Source organism: Glycine max, chromosome 18, assembly GCF_000004515.6.
Source record: "Glycine max cultivar Williams 82 chromosome 18, Glycine_max_v4.0, whole genome shotgun sequence".
Taxonomy (NCBI): domain Eukaryota; kingdom Viridiplantae; phylum Streptophyta; class Magnoliopsida; order Fabales; family Fabaceae; genus Glycine; species Glycine max.
The window spans coordinates 55,378,884-55,398,848 of record NC_038254.2 but is presented as its reverse complement, the minus strand read 5'-3'; the positions used below and the strand labels follow the sequence as shown (position 1 = coordinate 55,398,848).

Below are 19,965 nucleotides of genomic sequence, written 5' to 3'. Positions count from 1 at the left end.
TATTAAAGGTGGCTAATAATAATAATATGATTTTATAACTTAAACCATAGAAAAAGTCTATATATAAACTAGTGAAATGAAATCGTTAACTAAGTATTTTGATTTTAATTAAACAAACTAATAAATTAATTTAAAAAATTATAAATTAGCTTAAACTATAGTTGTCAAATACTCCAGCAGAGAAAAATTTCTCTGTCATCAAATAAGCTTCTCTAGAAGAAAAAAAAACTTTTGTTCACCAAACTACTATTGCACACAACACTAACTCTGCAGGCCTGAGAGGTCCCAGCAGAGGCAACACTGTTTGTCTTCCACTTCACTGCACTGCACTAAGCCCACACCACTCCACTCCTCAGCACATACTCCACACTTTCCACAGTTGTATTACAACACCTCATAGCACGCCACATTTGACATTTCATTTTTCTTCCCTGGCCACATGCATTAAACTTTCATCACATTAAGTGGCCATGACCAAATGTGAAATAAATAAAAGCCTTCCCAGGCATAAAATTGATTTCCACTACTCCAACTTTGTTCCTCACCAAAAGAATCAAATTATCAAAAGGGTGTTACTAACTAATATTTTTAGGATATTGATTAAAGAACTAAAAAATATTTAATATGAAAATCATAAGAAAATACAAAAATGGTTATACACAAACTTAGGGTGTGTTTGGTTTGCATTTTCATTTTCTGTTTTCATTTCCTGTTTCTATTTTTTGAAAACTGTTTTCATTTTTAAAAAATTTGAATTCTGAAAACATGTTTGGTTTGATTTCTTATTTTCGGTTTTCATGAAATAAAAATACTGAAAATTTATGATATATTGATTTATTGTCTTTTTGTATTTTTAGATTTGCTTAAAACTACATTCATTATCACTGCAATTTCATTTTAACCGAAATGAGGTTTCTGTACTCAACTGAAAACACTGAAAACGAAAATTTATTGTTTTCATTTTCTAGTTGTTTCCTGTTTTCATTTTCACTGAAAATGTGTTTTCAGAAATTAAACCAAACACATTTTCATTACAGTTTTCTGTTTTCAGTAAAAATGAAAACAGAAAACAACCAAACCAAACACCCCCTTAATTTTCTCTCTCCTAAGAAAAAAAAATTACTGAAAAGTTTTTTAACCGGTGCTTTAAGGTCACTTATTGTGCATTTGCCAATTCTCAAAGCCTTCAGCTACCTTATGATTAACCAGACAAGCATGGATATCTGTCACCTCTACAACCTCGAACTTAAATTCAATAACTCAAATCGGTCAAAATATACACATGCATATTCCAACACTTCCATGACCAAACAAGAACCTTATAATCAACAGAATCTTCAACTCAAATTTTTAAAAAATATATTAATAAAGGCAACGCACCTTGATAGTTTTGATTTGTGGTTTTCGTTGTTTCTTGGCTACAGATATTGAAGATATTAGGTTGTGATGGTGTTGTGGGGTGTGGGCTTTGTTTATCTTCTCGCTGGGTTTAGTTGAGACTTTGAGGACTTCTCCGCGGTTCCGAAGAATGTATATTAGGTGGTACAAAATTATTATACTTCACCAAAAACAAATCCCTCCCCCAATTTCCTAAGAAACAAAAATTCTTTATTCAAAATATAAAAAAAAATTTAGTTGTTTATGTTTTATTTAATGAGATTAATTATTCTTAAAATATCTTTCATTTAAAAAATAAAATAAAATATTATAATTAACATTGAAGGATAATTTTTTTAAAAAAATATTTTTAATTAAAAATAATACAATTTAATAAAATTAACTTATTTTTTTTAATAAATATGAAATATTTTTTTTCTTATAATCAAGAACAGAGAATATTACTAATTATTATGGTTTTCATTAAATACCTTCACGTAAGTAGTTGACTAGTATTAATTTTTGTCTTATACGTAAATTAATAAAATAAATAAATAAATACTATGTGTTAGTACATAAAAGTTAATCAAAACAATTACCAAATACATAGGAGTCTAGACTCTAGACCTGGGTGCCTAATAATTTCTCTTCTCGAAGAGAGAGTTTATTGTACTGTGCAAAAATGTCAAAAATATGAATGTAGTCTTCTGTGCTGCAATAGTTAATGCACCTACCAGGATAGACTCTCTTATATTTTGAACAATTAAGGCTGTGTTGGGTATAAATGAGAGAAAAAAGTCAATAAAAATAATAAAAAAATAAAAAATATATGAGAAATAAAATGATAAATAAATTTGTTTGTTTGAAAATATATATATATATAAATAAAAATAAGTATGAAATAATACAGCTAGATCCCACCATTTTTAAACTTATTTCACATATTTATCATTTTACCAAACCAACAAGAGTCATTTTTATTTTCATAATTAATATTATTTTCATCCTTATAATCAAACACAAACTAAATGTGTATCTAAATGTGTATCTGTATAAATTTTACAAAAAATAAAACAAAATTCTTTTACTCCTTATTTGGTACCATCACCGTAGCAATTGAAGGACAAAATTTAAAAACTAGAATGAGTCTCACTTTTACCACAGTGAACTTTAATTCAAATATTTATTTTTTCGTTATATTTTATTTCATTTTACTCTACTTTACCAAATTATTCATTAGTAAGATGTTTTTTTTTTCAACTCATAATAACTTTTTGAACGAGAAGCATATGATGAAGATATTGATTTTTCATAGGATAGTCCAAACAATCATTTTCCAACTACTACCTTATTTAATTTGTTATTTTCCTACGATTAAGTCAAATTTTATGTATCTAATGTTTTCTTTGTGTAAATTCTTAAGTACTTATGCAATGAACTTAAACAGTTTGCATCAAATTAATTAAAGTCTAACATTTTCTAAGAACTACTCGAACAGTCAAACCTTCTGCGCCGTGAGCTAGAACCAAGTAGCTATTTCCTTTTTCTACCGTTATGTGTTTGATCACGTGACTAAGAAAACTAATTATTCATCATTGTTTTTTGTCTATGACCAAATACCTATCCCATCGCGAATGGACGATGAAGAGAATGTAAAATTTTTGTCTCCTGTCTGTCGTGCTTGGGATTCATGTATGTTAAGTTTAATCTCAGCTGCAAAAAACTTTTTGTAACCATGCATGTGCCGTGCTACGTTCAGACAAAGGTTGAACAAACGCACTTATATATTTTATTTTGCTTTTTCCCTTTATTGAACAGTGATTTGAACATCTTTAAATTGTCAACAAAAAGAAATTCAAATTTGAAGAAGCATACAATCCCTCAGAAACTCATTATTACTTGCACCTACTATTAACTAACATAGTGTTGGGTTGTAATGAAAGAAAAAGAAAAGGATGTGGAAAAAAATGAATGAATGTAAAAGAAAGAGATACGAAAAATAGTGAAAAGTGAGATTGTTGGATAAAGATAAAAAGAGATGATGTGAGAAAAAAGAAAATGATTTAACAATAATAAAATAAAAATATATAAATAAAGCATTTGTGAAATTCTCATTATATCCATGTGTTATTTTTAAAAAACGATATTTCTTTTTTGAAACAAACTTATTCTGAAGTGTGTATATCTTTTTTGTCTTGTAGAATGATCAAATTCGGAAAGGCGTATATTTTGTTCTATCATATTCGAATTGGTCGGGGATTCATATTCGATTGCCTCTCTCTCACTCGTTACCATATTCGAATATGGTGCTCAAATTCGATTATGAGCTCTCTCTCTCTAAGATTGTTTCCCACAAGAGGACAATTTTGTAAAAATAGCAATTTTTGTACTCAATCTTCACAAATTCCCTTAGTTTTGCAAAGAAAGTTGATTCAGTGGATCCCTTATACTTCCTACAATATTTATTGTTAATTTCAACTCAAAGGAATGGTTGAAAAGTGAATTTTCTTTCCTTTTCTTTGATATTCATACTTACTTAGCTTTTCTTTCGTTAGAAACAGGACTTAATGGTTTTGTTTGTGTTTTATAAATATTTTTGTGATTTGAATTTTTTTAAGTTTTCTAATTAAGAAGATTTTTTTTAGATTAATATAAAATGAAAAAATTTTATTAGTTAAAAAAATTAAAAATACTATAATTTAAGCATATTTTTAATTAAATATGTTTCTTAATTAAAAGAAGGCACGTCCAAACAACTTTTAATTCTTTTGGGTTAGAAAAGGGAACAACGCCTACTAATTATCGATCCATCATTCATTGTGTTAGGTCATAATAAATAATGGGCAAATTTACATATTAGTCTTAATTTTGCAGGATCATGTATTTTAGCTTTTGAAATTTTATTTTTTAAAATGAGTTGACTTGGCAAAAGTTATTTATTATTTATATTTTGTTTTTACTACTATTGTTTTACGCCAAATTAAAATAAAGTGAACATTACTTTTAAAAATTAAAATATTTAACAAGTATTTATAATCTCAGTTGAAGCTACTACTAGTACATTGCTCTCACGAGACCCACTTCCAAAGACACGTGTGTAGTATAATTACTGCATTTGTGATGATATCTGACAATCTGATAGTACTACTACTTTCAGAACTTGCTCACTCAGAACCATAACACATCAAAACTTTTTGAGTGGATACTCGGTAAAGTAACATGGAAACGTATGAAGCAAGAGATACATACATGACGCAAATATATATATATATATATATATATATATATATATACACACATTTGTTAACATACTTTTACCTAGGTTTAGTTGAAGCATATTAATAACTTACATAAAAAATTTATAGACATAAAAACCTAGTTCTTTTGTTTTTTTTTTAAAATTAAACCTTAGTTTAAAAAACAATAAAAAGGAAGTCATTTTTATGTCTATAAACAGCACGGATCCAATGAAAAATTATGGCACCGTGCAAATTTAAGTTACGTTATCTAAATTTATGTAAAAATGAAATTCAGAAAGCAAATGAATGTCTTGTAAGTATTAACTTAATATGTCATCATTATTAAAAATAAAAATCTTAATACATACACTATCATTTTTGCTTTTATATCGGAGAACTTGTGGTTAAATTAGTTGTGATAAGATGTATGATATGTAGCTTACTATATGACTGTGATTGACTTGGGTTCCTTATGTTAACACTTGGCATGGTAGTATAATTAAATTTCATATCGAAGATGTGAACTTATAGTTAGGATAAGATGTATGATGTTAAATTAATAAATAAGTTATCACACTATATACCGGTACTTGATAATTTAAGTGGTGGGAGGGGTCTTTCAAGTTCCGTGCGGGTTTGAGGGAGGGAGAAGATGAGCATTGACCATAAGAATGAGATGTGACAGTGACAAATAGCCTACTGATCAGTCTTCAATCAATGCCTTTGAATTTAGGTACGAGCCAGGTTAATTATGGGGCCTAACTATGTCCCTATACAAAGCTCAAATTCCAATTACTCCATCCACTTGCTTTTCATCCCCTGTCCTTTCAAAAATTGTCTAATTGCATGTTCTTTTTATTAGAGATATTGAATATATATAATAAAAAATAAACATTAATAGGTATTTTAAGTATATTAGTTAAAGAATTTAAAATAAAAATATTTTTAATAAAAGACAAAAAATTGAATTATTCATAATTTTTTATGCTTCTCTTATAATTTATATAATAAATATTTTTAAAAATTTTTAACTAATATTTTAAGAATACTGCTTAACAAGACTCAATAAAAAAATATGAATTTAATAATCATATCAATATAAATTGAATCATAATTTATTATTAATATAAATTTTAACATAATTATTATAAAATTTAATAAAATTATCATATAATATAATTGTTTGTAATTGAATTATAATATAAAATTAATTTACATTATAATACATGACCTTTTTTCTCTAAAATTTTTATAATACTGATTCATATATATATATATATATATATATATATATATATATATATTAGTTTTTATTAGTCTACATTTTTATATTATTAATTAATTAAAATATGCATGTGCCGGAAAAGAAAAAAAAATCATACACAAACCATTAATCAAAATTGTATGAAAAGCATGCATATGTACAATTACATAGATAAAAATAGTCATACACTCGCACCACATGTAGCATGCAACAACCAATAAAAAGATGCAATCATCCAATATAACACATTTAGTGAATGGAAAATGTTAGTGTTATTTGACACTAGAGAGGAAAAAAAGAAAAAAATAAGGATAATCATATAGGATTAGATAATGAAATATTTCAATACTATTACTCTTATTCTTCTATTTATATGCTACCAATAAAAAGTAAATTAAAAGTGATTAAGTGTTCCCATGAATATTAACTTTTGATGCAATTAATGAGTAGTAGGTATCAATAACAAGCTGAAACAATGTTTTAATAATTATTTGGTTTTATAAACTAAATTTAATTGGTATTTTTTACACCATTAACCAAATGTCACATCTTAGTAAAAAAATAATCTTATTTTAACAACGTTAAATGTCACTCATATATATATATATATATATATATCATTAACTATGATTGATCGTCAATATACAAAAGTGTACACTAATAATATATATAGTCGTTAAACTTTTATAAACTATATTCTTTTAAAAATGGGTTTAATAACTATACACAGATAATAATATAAAATGGTTATGGTTTAATTTTAAATTATTATTTGTATAATTTCTAAGATAGTTACTATAAAAATCAAAACTTTTTTAAAAATAATACTTATTAGAAAATCATCTGAATTGTTCTAGTATTGAGAGACATTTCTAATGTTATGTTTGATAAAACTAATTAAAAAGTTAACTGGAAACTAAAAGTTGAAAAGTTAATGAAAGTTAAAAAATTAATTTATTAAATTATAAGTATTTGAAATTAGTTGTTGAAATACTTAAAAAATATAAAGTGAATAAAAATAATAAAATCATAATTTATTTTTAAAAAAAATGATAAAAAAATTCAATAAATATGTTGAACATAAAATGAAAGAAAATATAAAAAAGTAAGAAATTAATATTTTAAAAAATAACTTTAAATTTTTTTTAGAAAAACACTAACGATTACTTAAAAAAACTTTTTAAGTCAAATAAATTTTTTAATTAATAAAAAATTAAAAATTAATTAAAATATGTTGTAATATAACCTAACAGGGGATAGAAGCTTTAGGGAGGTTGAGTCCCACAAAGGGTAACACAAACATACGTATATACCTTTGATCTCATTAATTTACATACCAATTTACAGGGTTCAGACTATTTGGAAGTAATTTTTTTAGTTAATAACATTTGCAAGCAACTTGCTTGTAGGGCAGCTTGGCAACACAGGTTCAAAGGAGCCATATAATGTCAGCGGCCACACCATTCTATTTTCAGAATGAGTAGATAATGTAATGTCCTTTTCTTTTTCATCTTAATTTCTTGGCTCTAAATAGAAAAAAGGACAATATCCGTTTGCTGGGCATAATAATTCTTCAGTTTCACGAAAATGGAGATTATCTTATCAGTTATTTGATCATGTATTTTGTAGTTTAACTACTAACAGAATAAGGAACATGTGAGTGTGCATCATCGTTCTCTGCTCGATCCCCAGCTAGCATTGAAACTATCTATTTTTTTAGGATTTATCATTTTCTTTCTGTAATGTAATTTTATATTATCAATAGTGCAAAAGAAAAACCTCTAACTCTTTATGTGATGAAATATGTGCTAATTAATAAATTAATATGAAAAGTAATTGGTTTTTCGCAATTGATTTTGTTTTGTTTAATAATTATATTTGCTTTATTTTATTCTGATTTGTTTTGATTTTTTTTATTTGATGAACTTACTATATGATTATTTTGATTTAAATTATAGGTATCTTTCATTAAAAATAATTTTATTTAAGTTAAATAAGATTATTATAAACAAAAAAAATCTTTCCTTAGATATTTAATAAAATTACGTACTTAAGACTTAAATCCAAGATCAATTCACACCCACTTTGTGATATTTATCACAAGAGTATATGACCTCATGAAGTACAAATACTTTTTTAAAAATATACGCTGGTTAATTTAACTGAAAAGATTAAATATCTTGAATATATAATATAATAAGGTATGCTTGTTTCTTTTTCTACAACTTCTATAAAAAAGCACACTAGCATGCAAATTACATATTTACATCTAGTACTTGAGGTGTTAAATGCAAGATATGTACTACATTATACTTATACACTAATACACAATTTCTTTATAACATTAGTCGGGTATTTTAACGTCAGCAAAAAAAAAAAGAATTAGTCGGTCGGGTATTTTAATGGACAAAATTGTAAGATTATAGAAGGAGTGATCCGTAACTGTAAAAAAAAATAAAAATTAAGTAGTGATCTGTATAATAATGCAGAGTGTATTTTTTTTTTAAGCATCAGAAAACTGAGAGTATATTTACGTTAAAGAAGATCAGATTACTCACATTTACGTATGGATAGCCTGTGTGTATCGTAAATTAGGCATGTTATATATATTATTTTAAAAAGAATGTTAATATTAGTTACAATATGCTCTCTGATTTTTTTTTGGTTACATATACTCTCTGATATACGTATTCTTTTTAATAATTAAGTGAAATTCACATGAATTTTTATTAAAATAACGCGAGTCTTATTTTTTTTTAATTTAAAGTCATATCAAGGGCAAATAATATATTAAGTGATCTATTTTTAGCATATAATTCCATTATCCTTGATTAATTATAGTTTGATGTTTGGAAGAACAATATCGAAACAAAATTATAAGCATACTGGTCTTACACCTTTAAATAAGCTTTACCACCGAGCATACTTGGTGCATGAGTGTGTGAATCTCTTTTTTTTTTTTTTCATTCACAAGATTTCATATTTTTTTAAAGAAAATTTAATCTTGTACTAATGACCAACAACTTATTAATAATTATATAAACCTCTAATTTTTATTATTCAATAATATTAATATTTTTAAATAAAAAACACTATCTCTAATGACGACTAAGTTGTTAGTCTAACATCAAATAGAATAAGAAGTTTAATGTGATAGTATATGCGTCATGAAATACTCTCTTATATTAGTATTCCCTCCGTTGCATTTTTTATTCACAAAATAAGTTTAAGAAACTTTTAGTATTTTCAGAATAAGTGTTGCATGTAAGGGAAAAAATTATCTCAAAGTGTTATATTTGATTTTTGAATATAACATTAATTTCTTTTCATTAATATCCTTAATAAATGTCATTTTTATTTTTGAATCTAATATTAATATTGTTTTTTTCTATTTAATAAAATTAGTTTTATAAAATTATTTCTTTCTTTTATTTATTATTTCCCCCCGTATAAAACAACATAGGATCATAGTTATTATGAGAAAGAAGGAAGAAGTACAATGAATCAATTTTTTTGGATTAGGCTCACTTTTTATACAAAGTCATAACAATTAATGTTTCATTAAAAATTATAATACATTATCTATATTTATAGGTGAGTGAAACATTCAATGTCTGGGAAAGGGGTTAAGATCAAATAGTCACTCTAAAATAAAAAAATTAATGTGATACTTAACCTAATGTTACGAGACTCTTGAATTTAATGGACAAATTTTTTAATTGGGTTCTCCTCTTGTATTCAAGTCATAAATTATAGATATTGATGAAATTTTATTCCTTTCAAACTTTAATTTTGCTCACAATATAATTTATACAATTTTTTTTTCTCTCTTCTTTTGTCATTGCACTTCTTTATTATCTTCTATTTTTCCCATTTTCTTGTCGTTAAGGATATATGCAATCGACACTCGTTGTTTTGTTGTGGTGTAAAATAATATTTTTTATCCCCCCATTTGAGTGGATGCTTGATGAAATTGGTAAAATGAGAAGTCACTATTCGATTCAGAAAATGTAAATGACATCACGTTGTTTCAAATCAGCTCTGGGCTCTGATCATGTATATGTAATTGGCAGAATAGTGCATGAGCATTTAAAACTGATGACTGAGCCTTCCTGAATTTTAATTTTTAAACGTTGCAAATGCTTGATAATGTATTTGGGCTACTACCAATTGTTCATCTAGTCTACAATGACGAGAATAATTTGAGAGCTCCAAAATCATGAGCCAAAAAAACTGTGATTATGAACTACGCACTGCAAGTCTTGAACACAATGTGACAAAAGAAGAATCATAATGTGTTCAATTATAAGTATTGTACAAGACAAATTAGATATTTTCTAACTTTTGTGAACAAAGGCCAGATTGAAGATAACTAGATTTAATAGGAATAGATAGAGCCAAGAAAAAAAAAAAGGAAGAAATAAAAGGAGGTCTAGTCAAAGTTCTTGTGCTTAATTAATGGTGGATCAGAGCCACAGTTTCGCGGTCATGCAAAGACCATGTGAGCCAGTTTCAGTTACATAAGATTTTAAGGAACCCATCATCAAAATCATTCGTCTTAGCTTGAATTTGTTGCTATTTAATACGAACCCCTCCTTTCAATCCTTTCCTAATGATCAATGTGATTGCGCATAATACAAGGCTTTTTTTTCTCTCTCTCTCAAAGAGAAACAAAACGTACTCGGTCCCAATTTTCAGATTTACTAAATACTCCAATGCTAACCAATGGACACTTTTGAAGGTTATAAAAAATGAAAAAAAAACATTAAAAATTGTAATTAATACATTTTTACTCTAATTTCCAATACATTTGTATTGTGAACTTTTTAAAAATGATACTAGTATTACTTGATGTATTTTAAAATAAGTGTGGTCTTAAATTATCTTACATGAATTAATAAAAGTTAATAAAATGGTGATAAAAAATAATAATTTTATAAAACTAGTCTTAGATGAAATATTAATATTACATCAGAAAATTAAAATAAAATTTATTGTAAAAATCAATAAAAAAAACAATTAATATTAGATTAAAAAAAACTAAAATAACATTTTGAGATTTTTTTGAATGTAACATTTATTTTGGGACAAAAAATATATAATATTTTGAATCTTTTAACCAGTGCAACTACCTTAGTAAGACCCTTTAAATTATGATGTATTTATATTTTTAGCCTCCTTATCATTTTTAGTCCCCTAATTAAGCTTAAATTATTGATAATTTTCATATTTTCCACAAATAAAATTATTTTATTGAAAGTTTGAAACTCCAAAGTCTTACCTAACCTCAACTAGGTGTAACCAACTGACACCTTTTCAAACACCATTTTTTCTTCCTCTACAGTTTCTGTATCTACATTCTTTGGATTTAAGAAAAACCAAAATTAGTATAGTACTAGCTACACAAAATAGGGCCAAAATAGTGTTTTGAACAAAAAATTGGTTTGTAGCTAATGAGCCAAAGTTGTTTATGACACTCATAACTCCCCCCTCCCCCTGTCCCTCATGCTCTCTCTCCTATTTAATCCTCCCAAGAGTACACTAACGCTTAACACCTTCACCCTCATTGACAACCAGCAAGTGAGACATTTTTTTTTCTCTTTTCTCTTAAGCCATATACCACTTTGGTCATACTCATAATCCTTTTTCTTCATTTTCACTAAGTCCACCAACACCAAGTCATGGCTCAAAGACAGATCTTTGCTCATGTGGTGATTTTGTTGCTTATGGTCTTAGTTGGAGCCAGGTTTGCTAAAGCAGAAGGAGGAGGAGAAGCTGCTGATAGGATTTTGGAACTCCCTGGTCAGCCAAAAGTGTCATTTCAGCAGTTTTCTGGCTATGTTACTGTTAACAAGGTTGCTGGTAGAGCTCTCTTTTACTGGCTCACTGAAGCTGCCCAAAATCCTCTCACCAAACCTTTGGTCATTTGGCTCAATGGAGGTTAGAACTTATATCTACTCAACTCCCTTATCTCATAAATTATTATTATTATATTGTCTGGAAGCATCATGTCTCTACTAATCTCTATATAACATATAATTAAGTATTTTAAATTTTTTCATAGAGTTAGATATGTAATGATTTGAGATTATCTAATAATTTCTTCTTCACACACACACCAAAGTTACTTTAGCATGCATTTTGATTAAGTGAGAGCAATTGCATGCAAATTCATTAGTATTTTTTAATAGTCTATAATAATCCTAAAGTCACTGTTATATCGCTTTTTTTTTAATCAACTGTTATATAGCCCATAGATTAGTGTTATGGTTTACTTTGCTTCCTATTTGGTATTTTAATCCATTTGCTTTTAATTAGTAACGCTAAGAAACAGTGTAAAATACAGCTAATACTATTCTGCTACCGACATACACTAGTCAACAAAAATACAGAATGTACAAATACTATCTTTTTTTGAACCTCTTAAATATTTTTCTTTGCATCTTTAATTAATGATACGTTTCATTTCATTTTCCTTAAATACCGCCTATTGGCAATGCAAAACATTTATTCTTTTCCGTGTTGCTTAATTACTACTTTTTATTTATATTTTTGCAATGGCTTCTTTAATTAAGCCTGCTGTCTCATTGATTTTTTTTTTGGGGGGGTTACACTTGCATTACAGTGTGTCATTATATTTAATTTAATTAAGGGAGAGAAAATGAAAAATTTAAAAATGAAATTGGATGTAGAAATGCATTGAATTTTTGTACCGTGAAAGAAACAAAAGAAAGTGTACGTAGAGCCCACATGAGTGGGTTGGCAAATGGCAATGGATAGCTTGGAATGATGACCTAACTAACGATGAATGGTACAAAGCAACATACACGCACAAGGCCACAGTGAACTTCTGGCCTCTCTCTCTCTCTTTTATCTTTCTCTCATATACACGCACGCATACACACGCATGACACTTAATGCTTGAAAGCAACTAAAAACCAGCCTCATTGATGATTAAGTAGCCTCAGAGCCATTATTTAAGGTTCTGTTATGCAACTTGTCAGCTGGCATTGGCACACCATCAATACAACCCTATACTAGTGTGTAGCAGAATGCATGCCTATGCCTTTCTAAAATGCACATCTATAAGCATTTAATTGAACTTTATTTAAACTTGTTTTAAATCATTTTTTAAAATAAATATAAGAAAAACTTTTACTAGTAATAAAAACAACATGGGTCTTGTTATTAAGCAACTAGTAATCAATAAAATCTTTTATTGAACATTACTGTACTACATTAGAAGTCTATTACTAATGTTTAGAGTAGAAATGATTTAATAGCACTTTATAATACAACTTTTTTCTATAAAAAAAACTTTTTCATTTAGTATCTTAACCACTATCTTGATTGTAAGTACACTTATTAGAATGCATTTTACCATATTCTTTAAGTAAATCTTTTACTGTTTTATCTGTTAAGTATGGAATGCATTTTTATATTTTTAACTATAAACAGGCTAAAACCAGCTATTTTTTTAACATTACTTTATACTTCATTATTCAATTTATTTATATTAGAATGTTTTGACTTTTAGATCCATTTTTTTAACTTAAGTGTGCAATAATTTTTGTGGTAAATTAGGTCCAGGATGTTCATCAGTGGCATATGGAGCATCTGAAGAGATTGGCCCATTTAGAATAAACAAAACAGCTTCTGGGCTATACATTAACAAGTTTTCGTGGAACACAGTGGCCAACCTATTGTTCTTGGAAGCTCCGGCCGGCGTAGGCTTCTCCTACGCCAACCGCTCCTCTGACCTCCTCAACACCGGTGACCGCCGCACCGGTAGGGCCCACATCCCTCCCGTCCCCACATTAATTGCCTCCACCCTTCACGGATCATATATGTTTCTTGGTGATGATTTTTTTTTGGTAGGCCATGGAAAATAATAAAGATGAGCATGTTATAATTGGTGATAGAAATTGAGCAGTTGAATGGACGAGGTTCAGCAAATTAAATTACTACTTCTAACATTATTATTATGATGAGTTGATATGTGTGTCCCCGAACATAATTGCCAATTGATAACGATGGACCAATTTTGGTGGTCCACGTTCATCACATAATAATTTATGTATGGACCAACCACGTACCTCTTTAAACAAGTCACATTTGTACTTGATTGTAGCATTCTCGCTTCAGTACAAAAATTTATCGTGATCGTAATTGAAACTTCCAAAACGTGATTCAGCTGAAAATAACACCTAGATATGTAGGCTAGAGTTCAATTTTTCTTTTTATCCATTTGACTTGATTAGCATCAAAATGTTGTAGTCTCAAAAAAGAATTGTGATATTTACCATGTCATTTTCTTTGCTTTTCTTAAACATATTTTCATGTATTGAATTGCAATATGGTTGGAACCATTTTATTTATTTATTTTTTTGCTATGACTAATGAATCCTATACTTGTATGCTTATGTGTTCACTTCACTGTTCAGCTCAAGATTCTCTGGAATTTGTTATACAATGGCTAGAAAGATTCCCTCGTTACAAAAACCGGGAACTTTATATCACTGGAGAGAGCTATGCAGGCCATTATGTTCCTCAATTAGCCAAGGAAATCTTGACCTACAACGCAAAAACCAAGCACCCCATCAATCTCAAAGGAATCATGGTAAACCCTCAACTCTCTTTTTGCATTTATAATCATAAACAGCTTTATTGACTTCAGTACATAAGATTCATTTTAAGTATATAAAAGTGGTAAGTTCTAATGAAGGAAAAACTATTTATTACTACAGTACATTACATCAAAATACAAATGTGTAGTAAATATTTTTGTTTGAAGTGCAAGTCTCATAGGTTAATGTGGACTTGCATAGGAGGTTGTAACATCCACAAAATATTGTACTAATTGGTTTTAATTTCTCTATCCTTTTATATATTTTACTTGGAGTAATGTTAGCAATATACTCTCTAACACTCTCCTTCTAACACATATCTTATCATTGATTAAAATTTATTGAAAATTATAAAATTACAAGAAAGTCATTAAATATGATATAGGACTCATTATCTTTTGTAATTTTCAAAAAATTTTAAAGAATGTGTTTAAAAGAGTGTATCAAAGAGTATATTATTAATATTTTTCGTTTTACTTGTCCAACGTGAGACTTTATAAAGTAAATTACCACTTTTAACAACTTAAAATGTACTTCCTGAATTCATATATAAGCAAAACTAATTTAATTTCACATTGCTTATGAAAATTAGCCAACATTATTTAATTTTTTTAATCTCAAGTTAAAAATAAAGTTATTTCTAAAATATTTTTCATTGAAACTTGTTATCATGTATAGAAATGAGAGATATTGAAAATAGAACTAGAATGAAATAAAAGATGTTTTAGGAATGATAGTTTGTTTGCTTATACATGAGTCTAGAGGCACTGATATTTTGACATTTTAAGATAAGATGTAAAAGATTAAAGATGGTATTATAAGAAGGAGGAGAATATTGATGGTGAAGTTTTGATAATATTAATGATGCAATGCAGGTAGGAAATGCAGTGACAGACAACTACTATGATAACTTGGGCACAGTGACGTATTGGTGGAGCCATGCTATGATCTCCGACCAGACTTACCGGCAACTAATGAGTACATGTGATTTTCACAGGCAGAAGGAATCTGATGAGTGTGAGTCTGTGTATAGCTATGCCATGGATCAAGAGTTTGGTAATATTGATCAGTACAACATCTATGCTCCTCCATGCAACAACTCTGATGGTAGTAGTAGCTCTGCCAACCGCCGCACCATGCGTTTACCTCACCGACCCCATGTGGTATTTAATTTTCCATCCACTACTGCTATCTGCCACTGTAATTAATTTTTTTTTTTTATAATTATGTCTTGTCACATCTTCTCTTAAGAAGGAACATGTTAGTATTCAAAAAAAGTACATGAAACCAACCTCATAGTATGATATGGTTAACAAATAACCATGTCTCTTAAGTATGTGTGATCAGAGATTTGATTTTCAGGGTTGTATATATGAAAAACCATGTTAAAAGAGGTTGATTCCTTAAATAACTATATCTTAGAGAATTGGTCTCTGTCTCTCATAAAGATATCTTGATCACCAAAAAAGAAAAATGTACATGAAGGTATATTACTAAATTACAAATTTAAATATTAATAAATAAAATGTTGTGACATTTGTCAAAAGAAAAAAAAAAAGTTTGTTGTGACGTAGTAATAATGTATACCTTTTAAAAAATAAGTACGAACACATTGGCAGTTTTACGTAAGATAAAAGTTAATTAATTTTGATTATTTACGTGAGATTAAATTGTTGACATTAAAGTTTCTCATATGATATTGTTGCTACATATATGAGACAATAATCTTGTTGATATGAGCTTATGGAAAATTTATTTATTCTCAGGATTTTAGTCATTGGTCTGGTTATGATCCATGTACGGAAAAGTATGCAGAGATTTACTACAACAGGCCTGATGTTCAGAAAGCACTCCATGCCAACAAAACCGGTATTCCTTATAGGTGGACTGCTTGCAGGTTAGTTTATGAAGGGTTGAATCTCAAGTTTTAATTGCAAAATGAGTTATCATGTACAAAGGGTTGATTAATTGATGATCATGTTGGTTTTCATTTGATCCAGCGAGGTTTTGAATCGGAACTGGAATGATACTGATGTATCTGTTCTTCCAATTTATAGAGAATTGATAGCTCACGGAATAAGAGTTTGGGTGTTCAGGTTGGTTTTGAAATGCATTAATTTATAGCTCTCCTATTCGTGTACCATCTAGTTCTAGAAAGGGAAAGAAACATGGGATAAGTATAAAAAAACTGATGCAATTTCTTAAATACTTCTATACTTTTAGTCAATATTGTTGTTTAGTTAAAGTTAGAGTTTCACTTTAATAATCTACATAATACTGAAAAGTCCTTACAAGATATTGGAGTGAAACTCGAATTTTTAATTTTTAATTAGAGAACGGTACGAAAAGCATGTTAAGAATTGCGTCTAAATGTTTTAGCAAGTCTCATTAATAGCCTCAATGTCTCTTTTTCTCTTACACGAGATAGTGCAGCTGGCTAGAGAGGATCCAAATCAATGATTAATGGGTAGATGCATATTAATTATGTTTGACACTTTTTTGCTAATACAGTGGGGACGTGGACTCAGTGGTGCCTGTCACAGCAACAAGATATGCCCTTGCCCAGCTTAAGTTGTCAACTAAAATACCATGGTATCCTTGGTATGTCAAAAATCAGGTGAGTGCATTTGAAAATTGTTCTTCCTCTCTCATATATATGTAGTAGTATTACTAAATTACTTAGTTGCTATTGCCGTGTGTCTTATATACTGTAGTTTTATTGCTATTAGCTATCTAGCTAGCTAGGATTTATAATAGAGCTACTCTGAGTCTCTAATGGGACACTTTGGCACATGGTAAATAAGATTTTTTTATATATATATAAACATCAAATTATAATGGATAATGGATTGGACTCTTGCACTCCTTACTCATTAATTAATGTCCTTGAGTCCTAGAGTGTTTAAACATTTCTGGTCTATATATCAATCTTCACCTGATGCCAAATGTTGAACTTGCTTAAAGTGTAAAGGTTCTAGTGTCCTAGAGTCCTAGTACATTCACTTTGTTAATACATACAGCTGCTGCCCGTACTTAACTTCATTCACCCTTGTGAAGCGGAACTACGTTTTGGCCCAACATAAAAAGGATGCAATTATGTGGCAAATCTTATCTTATACATAGTAAAATTAGGTCCTTAAATGGTACTACATGGGGATATATATATATATATATATGACACGCACACTTTCTCTGACTTTCAAATAGACACTCACCTTTGTATAACATTATTTAATGATGTGACACACATCCCTTGTTTAAATAAGGGGCACAACCCCTTCTTTGATTTTATTTAGGGGAGGTGAGTGTTTTTTTTTAAAAACTAGAGAGTGTGAATGTCATTTAAGAGGATATCGTGAGAGATAAGTGTATTTTTTCCTATATATAATATAAGGGTACATTTTATATGGAAATGGAAAATTCTATTCACACCTAAAATTATGTAAGTTAATTCAATTATGGGTTTTGCAACGTGAAGGTTGGAGGGTGGACAGAGGTGTACGAAGGGGTAACATTCGCGACAGTGAGAGGAGCAGGGCATGAAGTGCCACTATTCAAGCCAAGAGCAGCACTTCAGTTATTCAAATCATTCCTTGAAGGAAAGCCTCTTCCAAAGTCCTAGAAAAGCAAAATTCAGATTGTGTTAAGAAAAAGGATGGGAAAAAAAAAGAATGACAAAGGAAATTAAAAAAGACGGAAACAAGTGTAAAAGTCTAGAGGTGCTAATTTCTATTGCTTTGTTTGTTATCGTTCTGAACAAAGTTTATGACATTTTTCGTTGTCAACAAATTAACAAAAGGGGTTGGTGGAAAGAGAAAGTGTCGATTATAAATTCTAAAATGTGCATTTTTTTTTCTTCTTTTTGCCTGTTATAATCTTTTAGTTAGTATTTTAAATTTAATTATAATAAGACGGAAAGATAAAATATCTTGTGGCTAGATTCCCAATGGATGTAAGCAAAACGAGCCAGGTCGATCTATTTTGGCCCAGTTTGCCTAATTTTGATATGAGCTGAAAAAATGCAATTTAGTTTGTTTAAGGGTGTGGATTGAAAAGTTGGTAGACTGAACGACCAAAAAAATTATAAAAACTAAAACAATGATTGAAGAAAATCATTTCTTTAATTAAAATTAAAATATTAGATTCTAAATACAACACCACTTTCATATCAAAATAAAGGTTAAATCTTGAATCATAACTTCTTTTTTAGAAAAAAAAAATGCCCAATTCAAAGAGTTCATTTTTTGTTGGTCAAAACATATTGTGATCTATCTGACCGGCTTAAAAAAATGGGTTAGCTAGGCAAGCCCGTTTTACCACCCATAACAATCCTCATTGCAATTGTTATGGCTAGTTATTTTCATTTTAGATTAAGTCAAAGAATATTTTGCATATCATACAAACAAATTTGACTTGTTTGAAGGGTTGCAATTTCTGTTGTTAGAATTCAGCTCCGTGGATAAGAAACCATCCTTTGACTCGTGATGAACTGTCAATCTATTAGTCACAATAGTGTTCAACATACTTAATAAAGTTAGTTCATGGAACATCTATTTCTCACTATAGTGGAGAGAAAATTTATGTTTTAAATTTGTGAAACTAAAAATAAATATTTTTCTGTTTTGAGAGATTAAAAATATATTTAATTCTAAAAACTGATATTATTATTTTTAATTTTTTCATTGTACTCTTCGGCCTGTGGTAGGCCAAACCCACCCAACAGTATTTTTAAGTTATGTTTCAGTCTCTTTGTGCAAAACACTCCAAACTAAAGGATTGTGTATCCTCCAATTGGTATTGGATTGATCTAACTCAATATCTTACACTTCAATCGGTCACCGACCAATTTGTTCCCACACAAATAATCCGGTGATACAAGCTAAGGTCAAATCCGAGAAAATTAAGATCTTCTCTCATTAAATATGTTTTTAAATATCTTATCATATTTAGTTATATATAAAATATACCTCTATCATCACATCTTAACTATCTTTTTGAGTATATCATATCTTATCCTATAATTAAGGAAATAGGATATGATAATATCAGGCCTTAAGAACTTATATAAAGCGTACAAGGTATATGAGTAGGATAGATTACACATACTTTTGTTGTGGTTAGGCAACTTTAAACCCTAGAAAAATCCTAGTCCGGAATAATTGCATCTGGGACCTTTCATACTAAATATAACAGAAAATTAAATTTAACACTGTTTCACAAGTTATAAAAACTATTATATTTGTAACTATTTTATAAGAGTATGTAGACACGCATTAGCGGATGCACGTTATGTCTGGTCAGATTTTTTTATTTATTTGTTAATGTATATAAAAAAAATTACTCCCATAAAAAACTATATATTGTCTCATTGGATTTTTTTAACCTAAAGTTTAAATAAACATAAGAAATTTAATACAAAAGTTACATGTTCCACGTTCAAATCATTTAGTCTAATTTT

At 28.6% G+C, this 19,965-nt stretch overlaps 1 protein-coding gene across 1 annotated transcript; it reads left to right on the top strand.

Annotated features, from left to right (window-relative positions):
* The first annotated feature begins 11,318 nt into the window (after window positions 1–11,318).
* On the top strand, window positions 11,319–18,347 carry LOC100807680 (serine carboxypeptidase-like 25). Its single transcript, XM_003552518.5, has 8 exons — window positions 11,319–11,820; window positions 13,465–13,668; window positions 14,325–14,500; window positions 15,383–15,670; window positions 16,274–16,404; window positions 16,508–16,603; window positions 17,019–17,124; window positions 17,986–18,347. The coding sequence occupies exons 1-8, from the start codon at window positions 11,562–11,564 to the stop codon at window positions 18,127–18,129; spliced, it is 1,404 nt and encodes a 467-aa protein (XP_003552566.1). The 5' UTR covers window positions 11,319–11,561; the 3' UTR covers window positions 18,130–18,347.
* The last annotated feature ends 1,618 nt before the right edge of the window (window positions 18,348–19,965 follow it).

Bases quoted from the DNA above. Each gene is read 5' to 3' on its own strand.
- LOC100807680 (XM_003552518.5), top strand. From the start codon at position 11,562: ATGGCTCAAAGACAGATCTTTGCTCATGTGGTGATTTTGTTGCTTATG. The intron at 13,669-14,324 runs GTAGGGCCCACA...TTCACTGTTCAG, and splicing joins CACCGGTGACCGCCGCACCG to CTCAAGATTCTCTGGAATTT. The intron at 17,125-17,985 runs GTGAGTGCATTT...TGCAACGTGAAG, and splicing joins CTTGGTATGTCAAAAATCAG to GTTGGAGGGTGGACAGAGGT.